Source organism: Salvelinus fontinalis, unplaced genomic scaffold (assembly GCF_029448725.1).
Source record: "Salvelinus fontinalis isolate EN_2023a unplaced genomic scaffold, ASM2944872v1 scaffold_0139, whole genome shotgun sequence".
In the NCBI taxonomy this organism is placed as follows: domain Eukaryota; kingdom Metazoa; phylum Chordata; class Actinopteri; order Salmoniformes; family Salmonidae; genus Salvelinus; species Salvelinus fontinalis.
The window spans coordinates 312,045-325,150 of NW_026600348.1; the positions used below are offsets into that span (position 1 = coordinate 312,045).

The window sequence follows — 13,106 nt, forward strand, 5'->3', positions numbered from 1 at the left end:
CTGCTGATCAAAACACAGGGAACGTTTCCTCCTATTCTGCTCTATCTCTGCTGATCAAAACACAGGGAACGTTCCTCCTATTCTGCTCTATCTCTGCTGATCAAAACACAGGGAACGTTTCCTCCTATTCTGCTCTATCTCTGCTGATCAAAACACAGGGAACGTTTCCTCCTATTCTGCTCTATCTCTGCTGATAAAAACACAGGGAACGTTCCTCCTATTCTGCTCTATCTCTGCTGATCAAAACACAGGGAACGTTTCCTCCTATTCTGCTCTATCTCTGCTGATCAAAACACAGAATGGAGCTTTTTATTATCCAGAAAGTGTCTACCTCCACGTTCTCCTCTGGCCTGTTCTGGCCTGTTCTGGCCTGTTCTGGCCTGTTCTGGCCTGTTCTGGCCTGTTCTGGCCTGTTCTGGCCTGGTCAGCAGGGCTGGAGAGCGAATCAGCAGCAGCTGCCAAGTCGTTGTTGCTACTTGTGAGAGAGCCATGTGAGTCTCAGGCCCCAACCTATTCTCAGCCCCCTCCCCCCTCCACAAGAACCACGCAGCCCCCTCCCCCCTCCACAAGAACCACGCAGCCCCCTCCCCCCTCCACAAGAACCACGCAGCCCCCTCCCCCCTCCACAAGAACCACGCAGCCCCCTCCCCCCTCCACAAGAACCACGCAGCCCCCTCCAACCCAGCTATCCAGCCCCCTCCCCCTCCACAAGAACCACGCAGCCCCCTCCCCCCTCCACAAGAACCATGCAGCCCCTCCAACCCAGCTATCCAGCCCCCGCCCCCCTCCACAAGAACCACGCAGCCCCCTCCCCCCTCCACAAGAACCACGCAGCCCCCTCCCCCCTCCACAAGAACCACGCAGCCCCCTCCCCCCTCCACAAGAACCACGCAGCCCCCTCCAACCCAGCTATCCAGCCCCCTCCCCCCTCCACAAGAACCATGCAGCCCCCTCCAACCCAGCTATCCAGCCCCCTCCCCCCTCCACAAGAACCATGCAGCCCCCTCCCCCCTCCACAAGAACCACACAGCCCCCTCCCCCCTCCACAAGAACCACGCAGCCCCCTCCAACCCAGCTATCCAGCCCCCTCCCCCCTCCACAAGAACCACGCAGCCCCCTCCCCCCTCCACAAGAACCACGCAGCCCCCTCCCCCCTCCACAAGAACCACGCAGCCCCCTCCCCCCTCCACAAGAACCACGCAGCCCCCTCCCCCCTCCACAAGAACCACGCAGCCCCCTCCCCCCTCCACAAGAACCACGCAGCCCCCTCCCCCCTCCACAAGAACCACGCAGTCCCCTCCCCCCTCCACAAGAACCACGCAGCCCCCTCCCCCCTCCACAAGAACCACGCAGCCCCCTCCCCCCTCCACAAGAACCACGCAGCCCCCTCCCCCCTCCACAAGAACCACGCAGTCCCATTCCCCCCTCCACAAGAACCACGCAGCCCCCTCCCCCCTCCACAAGAACCACGCAGCCCCCTCCCCCCTCCACAAGAACCACACAGCCCCCTCCACAAGAAACACGCAGCCCCCTCCCCCCTCCACAAGAACCACGCAGCCCCCTCCCCCCTCCACAAGAACCACGCAGCCCCCTCCCCCCTCCACAAGAACCACACAGCCCCCTCCCCCCTCCACAAGAACCACGCAGCCCCCTCCCCCCTCCAACCCAGCTATCCAGTCTCTTCCCGTGGCGTGTTTGATACCGACCCGTCCCTCTTGGATAGAAAGGCCTGTGACCGTGCCATCCGTCCCATTCAACCCATTGTGTTCCTGAAAGCAGGAGCAGCAGAGTAGTCCGCTGAACACGGTGTCGGGACATTGTTGTCGTGTTGCTAGTGACTGACTTGTCGCTCCCAGCTGGGCCAAACTACAGGAGGTATTCAGCCGGCTCTCTCTCTCTCTCACTACGGAGATGATTGGATTAAGGCATCTTCAGAAAGACAACAGACATCTCTGGATGAAAGAGGCAGAGACAACGGTGCTGTGAAGCAGAGGTCTGGGTGAATAGGCTGCTCCTGCCAAAAAGACAAGACAGTGATAAACTTTCCTTCCACGACGTCAACTCTCTGCTCACACACACACACACACACACGAGGCGCAATTCAACAGCAAAGTCAATGGATCGCTACATTGTGTCAGATTTCAGGCAGCAAAGGGACACTGTAGGTGTTCAGCAACAAAAGGCAGAGTATGGTGTGGGACCACGGCCCGAGACTAAATGGAAAATATGGGGCCCGTCGTTGTCCGGGTTAGGGGTAGAGTTAGGGTTAGGCCGGGGTAAATAAGAATGTGTTCTGAACTGACTTGCCTAGTTAAATAATAACATGAGGGTTAACAGGGTTAAGGTTAGGGTTAGGCCGGGTTAGGGTTAGGGGTAGGGTTAGGGGTAAGGTTAGGGTTAGGGTTAGGGGTAGGCCGGGTTAGGGTTAGGCTGGGTTAGGGGTAGAGTTAGGGGTAGGCCGGGGTTAACAACATATTGTGTTAGAATATTGTACACTTTCTGGTTTCCCATATGTCCAATGTTCTTCCTCAAAATAGCAGCAGTTTAGTGCCAATTTGCATTGGCATCTAATGTTAATGTATTCATTATTAAAATGTACGTAACTTTTATTTTGTTAATAGGAATGATTTAAAGTCAAATTCATTTTAAATCTTTTAAAACCATGTCATATTTTTTTTAAAGATTTCTGTGTTTTATCACATGAGCAACCATTCAATCAATGATATATTAAACTATATTTAACTTTAATTAATTGGAAAAGGTAATTGCCCATACTGCTCATTATTATATTATAATACTTGCTGTCATTAAACTAATAATAATTGTTGTTACTTTATTACACCATGGGCTGTTGTTTTGGTGTTGTTGTTTACACTTGTTGGCCATTAAATAACAGGCGGTAAATATTAGATAACTTGCCTTAGCATTAACAACGAACCACCTCTATAGTATATCTCTACGCGGTGTTAAATGTATTTGTTTGGAGTGTTAATGGAGTCTCTCTCCGCTGTGGCCCGGGGCGCTGGGAGGACCAGCTCACAGTGACAGCCTAATTATAGGCTCCTAGCCGCTTTATTACTCATTAAACAATCAACTGTACATCCACCGCTAAATGATTTGTGTTGTTGTATATATTAGGGAAACGTAATATAATGGCAGGCTGCAGCTAGCGGCGCTGCAAACCTTAAGGTGCTTCGCTACAGAAACCCAGGAACCAGACACCGGCGGGGTTATTTCATATCAACTACAGAAACCCAGGAACCAGACACCGGCGGGGTTATTTCATATCAACTACAAAAGGCTCGTGAGAAGACGTGGCGTGCCAATGTGGAGTAAAATATGACATTCCGCGCACCTGCCGTGACTTCCTGGAAGGCCTGTCTTTTGTCCATCTGAATATATCAGCGCATTTAAAACACTGAGGCATGTCGTTTATTCAGCCATTATCTGTTTAATTATATTATATAGTATTTTATATTTCTGCGTTTCGTGTTGCGCCATGACTCGGTTGATTTTCCGTTTTTCCCTTAATAGTAATTTACAAGGGCGACTGAAACTTCATAGCGCGTGATCTTCCAGAAGTCATCATCATCCCCAAATGCCGACATGAATGAACGTACGGATGGAGATCCGCGAGATGCCTGAGCTCTGTGTATGGCTAAACCAAGTTGTTGATAATATAAATAATTGTCTTTTTGACAGAAGGCACAACAAACACATCTGACCCTGTCCTGCCTTCGCCACCCTGTGACCTGGTTAATTTTCTAACAGGCTTTTAACGGCGTAACTGTTTAGCGAACTGCCATCAAAATGTCACAAATTTATGCGCATAAATGTTCCTCTCCTTGAGAGAAGTCAACGTTTACTGAAAAATAAAGCCACTTTGACCCCGGAATGAACACGGTGGAGACTGCTGGAGTGCGCACTGAGGTGGCCTAGATCTTAAGTTGATTAATTCAATTCTGTTAGACCTCCTTTACTCGGCCTCGCTCTCTGGAGAAAAATACTCAAATAAGTTTTCATTGCGAAATAATCTCTCAACTTTACTAATATAGGACAACACCAATCTTTAGACTTTGTAAAATGATTAGAAAGCAAGTATTTTAAATAGCCTTTGTTAATTAACACTGCATTTAAATGATTTGACCCTCACAAGAAACGGGGCAGGGGGAAACTGTTACGGTTTATGGTGTATATAGAACATATGGTTCCAATCTTCTAAGAGTAATTCTATTCTAAACTTTATCTGACCACACACACAGTGTTTGTGTTCTATCTGACTGTGAGTTGGTTTATTTTATTTGACCTTTATTTAACTAGGAAAGTCAGTTCAGAACAAATTCTTATTTACAATGACGGCCTACCCCGGGCAAACCCGGACGACGCTGGGGGAAATTGTGCGCCACACTTTGGGACTCCCAATCACGGCCGGTTGTGATACAGCCTGGAATCGAACCAATGTGTCTGTAGTGTATGCCACAAGCCCTGAGATGCAGTTTAAACCGCTGCGCCACTCGGGAGCGAATAACATGGTGATATTATTATTATATTAACGTATCATCGTATGACTCTTATTCTAGGCTCACTTTGGTTTCTTATTCGAAGATGTAAAAAGTTCCAAGATGTCAAGTGTTTCTAGAGTTTAAAAAAAAACTATTTTGACGAGGTCTATATTATTTATCTGTAAATGTACGGAAGCCTATAGAGGTCGCTGTGATACAACGATAGACAGGCACCGAGCCAGCCTACACGTTCAGCCTGCCATACTTCCAAACAGCGAGTACAAAATATATTCGTCTATTGCAATTACTACAATAAAAAGATTCAATTTAACAATGTTCAATAGGAATGTTAACATGGCGTTATACCCACTAAATATGTAACATGAAATCTAATTGTTATAAAACCAGTTTATGCAGGATATTATTTGTTTAAATGTGTTTAATTATAGTTGTTTTAATTAGAATGAAACCTGTTAATATTATCGTCTTTATTAATGTAGGTCTAAGATATCTTTCTCATGCTGCATTGAAGTCTGCTCGGTGTGGATCCACGTCACCACCGTTCATTCCAATAACCAAAACAATGTCACACTTCAAATGACAATCACCATAATCCTTGCGATTGTTCCTCGTCGTGAAGCTATTATTAAACGGATTCAATAGAATGAGTTTCCTCCAGTCACAATAGCCATCCCTAAAACTTTTCCGATCACATGTAGCTGGCCGGACCCCAACACAGTTAGTAACCCCGCTAACATCGTCACCTGACCGCTAACCTCTCACTATTAATAATATATTACCGAATCGACTTCTCTTTCTGACAGATTAGATTTGAACCATTTGATTTTGTTTGGGCAGGGCGTTCCCACATTATTACTTAATGATGCTCCCAGCTGCTTCTGTCCATTTCCCGGCACCAGTAGCCATCTGGCCGGTTATTAGCACCTCAATGCGTCGACGCTCCCTCCCCATTTAACTGGAGAAAGTGGAATAACATTAGATGAGAGGGTCGGTATTATCCGCTGCTTTACCCGCTCGGCCCTCTCTCTCTAACAGGGGACGAGGTGCAAGGCGGGATCCTCTCAGCTGCTAATGATTACATTGGAATCAAACGTCTTTGCGTTAGTTATGATACGCCGTTTACCCTGATTGATGTGTGTAGTAATAATAATAATAATAATAATAATAACAATAACAATAATAAAAATAATAATAATAATAATAACAATAATAACAATAACAATAATAATAATAGTAATAATAATCCTCTAGGTTGAACCAAATTAAATTCTGGTATTGTTTAATAATATTGTGCAACAGAGAGCGTCTCCTGGCAGAGCTGTTTGATCCAGAAAATACAAAAAGACAAAAGATGTATATTCTTTGATTTCTCGATAATTTCATTTTAGTTTATTAGACAAAATATACGATCTGAACAAATGTCGTCAACGCGCTATTTACACATGTAAATCACTGTATGTACACAAACAGAAGACCCCGACAGAAGAAAGACAAAAGGAAAAGCCTACCAAACGTCCCAGGGCAAAGAGCAGGGAATAACAGGCGCCATTATTTACAACAATAGACGAGATCCTGCCACAGGAGTTTATATCAAATTAGCCATTTGCTCTGAATGCTACGGTGAATGAAGTTATTTCTCATTGTCCTTTTCTGAGTGCGTAAAGTCTTTCTTTTTTCTCTCCCCAGGGCAGAATGTGTTGATCAAGCCGAGGAGAGGGCAGTTAGAACCAGCTGCGAGGCTTCTTGCTGAGTCCTGGGGCTGAAAGAACACAGAGGAAGAGGAAGATAACAATGAACAGAGAGAAACCCTTTTTTCTATACAAATAGAAGATGATTTTCAAGTAGCCACTGGGTCAACATACAGAACATGTCATCTAGGATGCTATATCTCTTCAAGTGTTCCTCTCGACGCATTTCACCTATATCAGGAACTTGTATTTAAAGCATATCATTTATGACACGAATGCTTCCACGTGTGTGTAATACATGCCAAACCACACACACAAACAGGCCGTTATATGATGATAGTACTGCCAGCAGCGGCCTGGTGCTAATAGTGGGAAGAAAGAGGCTCTGTGTAAATGTTAGCACTCCAGACGGGGAGAGGTCTTCTACTAGAACGCTCCCCAGGGCCGGGCTGCTCCCCGGGGTCTTTAGGGAAGCCGAGCCCCAGACAGGTCCCGTTTTACTGGGGACTTGATAAGTAGTCAGCCTCCAGAGGGAGGGAATTAGGGGAGAAGGGGGGGCTGGAGCCGAAACCCCGTGTCACCCGGAGAAGAACAACTATTTTTTTTAGAAGCCAGACCAATCTCTCACATCTGTCTACCAAGAAACCAGTCCCTATACCCACTAAGAGCCACAACACACCGCAGAATGACACCATTTTGGACGAAACCATTTCATATTACAATATTAGAATTTCAGTCTTACTGACTTATGACACCATTTTGGACGAAACCATTTAATATTAGAATATTAGAATATCAGTCTTACTGCTATACTTTAGCCCAGCGGCATTTAGCCAAACAATCAAACAGCGTCTTACCCATCGTGAAGGGGTCTGAATGAGGACTTCAGAAGTTGCGTTGGAGGAGAGGCACTTCTTACACCGTTTTCACGGTCTGAAATTAAAGGATTCAACTCATTACAAAATAACCTAAATATATATTTTAATTAAATACTTGAGTGATAACATAATGCTTGTATGTCATTATTATTATGATAATTATTATAACAAATACTAGTGTGTGTGTGTGTGTGTGTGTGTGTGTGTGTGTGTGTGTGTGTGTGTGTGTGTGTGTGTGTGTGTGAGTAGAAACTTTAGTCGTTTAAAAAAAGCCCTTTCTGACAAAATACAATTGATAGCTTATGCATTTTGTATTAACTGTAATTGCTATGATTTTTGCTTACCAAATATAATAGTAAATAAAGCATTGCGCAATGCGATTCTGACTGGTGCATACCTATGTGCTTGGGGCTGAGTGGTGGCGAGGCTCCAGGCGACACCAACACCGAGGCCTGCTGCTGCTGCAGCTGGGTCTGTAAGTGGAGGTTATGATGATGGTGCTGATTAACACCTAGAAACGACCGGACATTCAGCAGAGAGTTCTGCCCCAGAAAAGCTCCGTTGGTCCAGTTATGGAACTTGCCTATCTGACAGGTGTATAGTCCGTGAGAGGGGATGAAGGCTGGGTGTTGCATCTGAGGCGGGGTGTGACCGGTAGGGCCGGATGGAGAGGTGGACTTGACAGAACTATCAGGACTGGTAGCCGTCTCAGCTAACGACCAGATTTTAGGCTTATTGTTCACTGGGAGCTGAAAAGTTCCCTGTCTGTCCGGGGACACAACTCCGGTGTTGCTGTCAGAAAGGTCATTCCCGGAAGAAATGGAGCTCCCACATTTGTCGAAGGCCTCGTGCTGCAGGGCGAAGGCCCGCCGTTTCTCCAGCCTCTCCAGTTCTCGGTGTCGCTCTCTGCCCTCCGGTTTATCATCGTCATCCTCATTGCTCTGATCTCCATCGTTGTCGTCAATCTTGTCTATATCGATGCTCTCTAGATCAATCTCCTCCTCGTCATCGTTCTTCTCCGCGTCTCCCTCATTGTCCGAGCCGAATATGTTTCCATCCTCGTCCTCTTTACTCCTGGCTCCCCACGTCACCTTGTTCTCTTTCTTCAGCCTCCTCCTGGCGTTGGCGAACCAGGTGGAAACCTGCGTCAGGGTCATCTTAGTAATGATGGCCAACATGATCTTCTCTCCCTTGGTGGGGTAGGGGTTCTTCCTGTGCTCATTGAGCCAGGCCTTAAGCGTGCTGGTACTCTCCCGGGTGGCGTTCTTGGGCCTGGCCGGGTCCCCGTACTGGAACTGGCCGTATGGGTAGAAAGCTGGCGAGGTGTGGGCCGCGAAGCTGCCAGGATGGACGCCAGGACTGTCCTTCAGCTCGTACTGGGAGCTCTGGGAGGATCAACAACGCCACAGGATTGGTTAATATGTTGCTTAGAAACACGTGAATTTTAATAAATGCCTAATACCACGCATACATTTCGACATGAATAGCATTTAAAAATGGGCCTACTCGCTTGGATATCCCTGTAACTATTTTATGCCACTCTTGTATGTTAATTACAGTTTGGGATAACTGTGGACAATGTCCTTCAATAACGTCCAAAAGTTCAGAAAACTATAATACTCATAACCTATGTATTATATTTAAGCCAGATATTTAAGAGTATAGATATACACACACATATATTCATTATATGTTTTCGCGTTTTAATTACTGAGGTGAGTAGAACTACTTTTAATGCGTTAATGCGTTTGACCGAAATAGTGTCAGTCGCCACTGCGGCCTAGTCGGTTTCTATTGTTATTTAAAAGAAATACTATTTCTGTATCAAATGCAGATGGAAGTAACTATTGGAATTCTTAAAAGACGTGTATTTTGTAGGACAGTATAAAATGTCAATGTCATCGTGGATGTAAATAATTTATTTGCTGCAAAAGGATCGACTGTGACGTCTGTCAGAGAAGGCCTATTCGCGCTGCATTCTGGTAACCCGCTGCTGTCGTGATGAACTGCACTATTATGTAAAGGATCTGTAAATTGTTATTTTTCCATGTCAGGCTATAAACTTTAAAAAACAAATATTTCATAAATACGTACGTCTTATCCTCAAATAATTTCCCTCAAAATGAATAGAAAAAAGTAGAACTATGTTGCGAGACAAAATTATAATACAATGTCGAGGTCATTGTGGGTCTGGAATATGTTTTGGCGTACTGGTGTAGTTTATACAGCTACTATTTTATCCTAACAGTTAAATTATTTGTGTGCGTGCCAAATTCATGCAAAGGCCTTTGTTGTTTCGATTCACCAAAACGAATAGCTGTCTTTAGTGATATTTCAGAAGCCGACGACCAATGCTATAATAATTAAAGTCAACTAAACGATATAATTTGTGCAATGAGCACCATTATCTAGACTGAACGCTCTTTTATACTAAATAACTTCTCCCTCAAACGAAATGTCACACCGTTTTTTTGGCTCATCCATATGGAACAACATTTCTTTGAATGGAGCTGGAACAAACTCCCACTTCAAACGACTAATACACTTCCAGAGTAGGTTACGAATAATGAATATTACTCCAATATTTAAGACGTGTAGATAAAAGTAATAGATTCGTTGTTATTTCTTATCAACAAACTTTCGGAGAGCGCGAGTATACGCAACTTGCAAAGCAACCGCAGATTGAGTAGTTCTCAGCCGTCTTTTCACGGTGCCTTTTCCAGGCAAATTAAGTGAAACACTTGACGTAAAGCAACCATACAGACCACTACAATACAACAGCAGAAGTATAAAAATAGCCCTTACCATTTGAGAGAAAAGAGCCAAGTCCGCGCTGCTGTAAGGCAGGAACGCGCTGTAGTTGTGTGCAGTGTAGGGGTTTGCGTACATGCCCAACACCGAGGTGACTGCAGCGGCAGCAGCCGACTGGTTTCCCGCTATGTCAGAGCTCCCTCCCCGGGACGACGGAGTCAGGACCCCCGGCCGATCCCCGCCGTACACCGCTTGGGAGGCACTTAAGTACTGAGGGTAGCCCAACTGGGGGAAAGACATCCTCTGCGCCGAGTCGTATGCCAAAACACGTCGGAACACGAGACCGAAGCGTAAAGAAGTCAAAGAGAAAGTGACCAGGCAGCACAGCAGCAATAGATCACAATGGTTCTTCTGCTATTCTTTAAATCTCAGCTGCTCTCTTTCGCTGCAAGACCGTTGGATGTGATCACATCAACAATTGAGCTCCAACTGATGTGCCTGCCCCCAGGTCTCAGCCTGATCTCTCAGATACAATTTGAAGTTTATGCTTTGATTGGCATCCCACTTGAGCTGCAAGCTCCTCCTCACCGGCGCATGTGGCTAGAGCATTGGCTGGGCCGCTGTCCCAGTGTTGGGAGTATTGTATGTTAAATGTTTAGCATTACAGTCCATTCACTGAAGCTTTGATTGTTGTATGACAACCTGTCTACACGATGTTACAGCTGTCCAACATAGTGGGGATAAAGCACAAGGAGCAGGACTTCCTGAATACGTGCAACTGTCATTAACACAGAACAGTACAGCGGGGAAATGGTGGACTTGTTCTATAGGACTTATCAGGACATTTACTCTCTCATTTAGACATTTTACAAAGTATGTCTATAGGATTTTTGGGAGTATGCAAATTATATTGAGTTTATTTTAATTTTCTATTTTGTATTTATAATATTTTATTATTCTGTCCAATCTTCGAATTGATGAACGTGGCAAAATGAAATGAGACATGGAGCGGGGATGCTGTTGATCAACTAGAACAAAAGCTAAAATCATAAGTTGATTGAAATAACAGGTACAATTCCTTAAGGCGTTATGACAGTGTGTCATGTTATGGTAGTAGTATTATTATATAGCTCTGGGATGGATGAAGAACAGAAACTGAGTTAGGCTGTAGCGAAGTGTATTGACACATAGTGTCATCTTAACGCAACCTTGTCAATTGTGTCACTAATTGAAACTCAGCTCTGCTGGTGCTTATTGAAAATGCTTAACCTTCATTCTGTTTTTAGCCACCCCACCGCCTTCACTTTCTGCGTGTGTGTGTGTGTGTGTGATGGGGGATTAGTGTTTTTCTATCAGACCAACTTAAAGCAGATAGGTAGTTGTTTGTAACAGATAGATAGTTGTTTGTAATAGATAGGTAGTTGTCAGATATATAGTTGTTTGTAACAGATAGATAGTTGTTTGTAACAGATAGGTAGTTGTCAGATATATAGTTGTTTGTAACAGATAGATAGTTGTTTGTAACAGATAGGTAGTTGTCAGATATATAGTTGTTTGTATCAGATAGGTAGTTGTCAGATATATAGTTGTTTGTAACAGATAGGTAGTTGTTTGTATCAGATAGGTAGTTGTCAGATATATAGTTGTTTGTATCAGATAGGTAGTTGTCAGATATATAGTTGTTTGTAACAGATAGGTAGTTGTTTGTATCAGATAGGTAGTTGTCAGATATATAGTTGTTTGTATCAGATATATAGTTGTTTGTATCAGATAGGTAGTTGTTTGTATCAGATAGGTAGTTGTTTGTAACAGATAGGTAGTTGTTTGTAACAGATATATAGTTGTTTGTAACAGATAGGTAGTTGTTTGTAACAGATAGGTAGTTGTTTGTAACAGATATATAGTTGTTTGTAACAGATATATAGTTGTTTGTAACAGATAGGTAGTTGTTTGTAACAGATAGGTAGTTGTTTGTAACAGATAGGTAGTTGTTTGTAACAGATATATAGTTGTTTGTAACAGATATATAGTTGTTTGTAACAGATAGGTAGTTGTTTGTAACAGATATATAGTTGTTTGTAACAGATAGGTAGTTGTTTGTAACAGATATATAGTTGTTTGTAACAGATAGGTAGTTGTTTGTAACAGATAGATAGTTGTTTGTAACAGATAGGTAGTTGTCAGATATATAGTTGTTTGTATCAGATAGGTAGTTGTCAGATATATAGTTGTTTGTAACAGATAGGTAGTTGTTTGTATCAGATAGGTAGTTGTCAGATATATAGTTGTTTGTATCAGATAGGTAGTTGTCAGATATATAGTTGTTTGTAACAGATAGGTAGTTGTTTGTATCAGATAGGTAGTTGTCAGATATATAGTTGTTTGTATCAGATATATAGTTGTTTGTATCAGATAGGTAGTTGTTTGTATCAGATAGGTAGTTGTTTGTAACAGATAGGTAGTTGTTTGTAACAGATATATAGTTGTTTGTAACAGATAGGTAGTTGTTTGTAACAGATAGGTAGTTGTTTGTAACAGATAGGTAGTTGTTTGTAACAGATAGGTAGTTGTTTGTAACAGATAGGTAGTTGTTTGTAACAGATAGGTAGTTGTTTGTAACAGATAGGTAGTTGTTTGTAACAGATATATAGTTGTTTGTAACAGATAGGTAGTTGTTTGTAACAGATATATAGTTGTTTGTAACAGATAGGTAGTTGTTTGTAACAGATATATAGTTGTTTGTAACAGATATATAGTTGTTTGTAACAGATATATAGTTGTTTGTAACAGATAGGTAGTTGTTTGTAACAGATATATAGTTGTTTGTAACAGATATATAGTTGTTTGTAACAGATATATAGTTGTTTGTAACAGATATATAGTTGTTTGTAACAAGATGCAGCCCACTTACTCATTATTCAGTTGGAACCCAAAAACCACAAGACAACCCGAAACAAACTGTATCACTACTAACAGTTGACGTTGGGCATTTTAAATGGCATAAGTTTCACTAGGCTAATAAGACAATGCATTCATATACATGTTAGAATATGTTCAAATTCTGTAAACAAAGTTTTAACAAAGTTTTTAATGCACTTGGACACCCCTTTAGAGGAAACCATCAAGTCAAACGGCACTTTGAGTCCCTGTCAGTAGCTATGTTTCCATTAACTTGTCCAGTGTATTTGTGTTCGATATATCTAAAAAGTTCGCATAGAAAATAGATGCGACAATTTCCTGATGCGTTTCCATGTCACTATTTTCTG

General features: G+C 43.2%; 2 protein-coding genes across 2 annotated transcripts; one reads left to right on the forward strand and one right to left on the reverse strand.

The window, feature by feature from the left end:
- Positions 1–746: 746 nt before the first annotated feature.
- On the forward strand, positions 747–1,793 carry LOC129843453 (uncharacterized). Its single transcript, XM_055912165.1, has one exon. It carries the CDS (start codon positions 747–749, stop codon positions 1,791–1,793), a length of 1,047 nt encoding a protein of 348 aa, XP_055768140.1.
- A 4,088-nt stretch (positions 1,794–5,881) lies between these two features.
- Positions 5,882–10,567, reverse strand: LOC129843454 (iroquois-class homeodomain protein irx-1-like). The gene is made up of 4 exons (XM_055912166.1): positions 9,895–10,567; positions 7,487–8,474; positions 7,069–7,144; positions 5,882–6,282 (listed from the first exon to the last, which is right to left on the reverse strand). Exons 1-4 carry the CDS (start codon positions 10,138–10,140, stop codon positions 6,225–6,227), a joined length of 1,368 nt encoding a protein of 455 aa, XP_055768141.1. The 5' UTR covers positions 10,141–10,567; the 3' UTR covers positions 5,882–6,224.
- Positions 10,568–13,106: the final 2,539 nt, after the last annotated feature.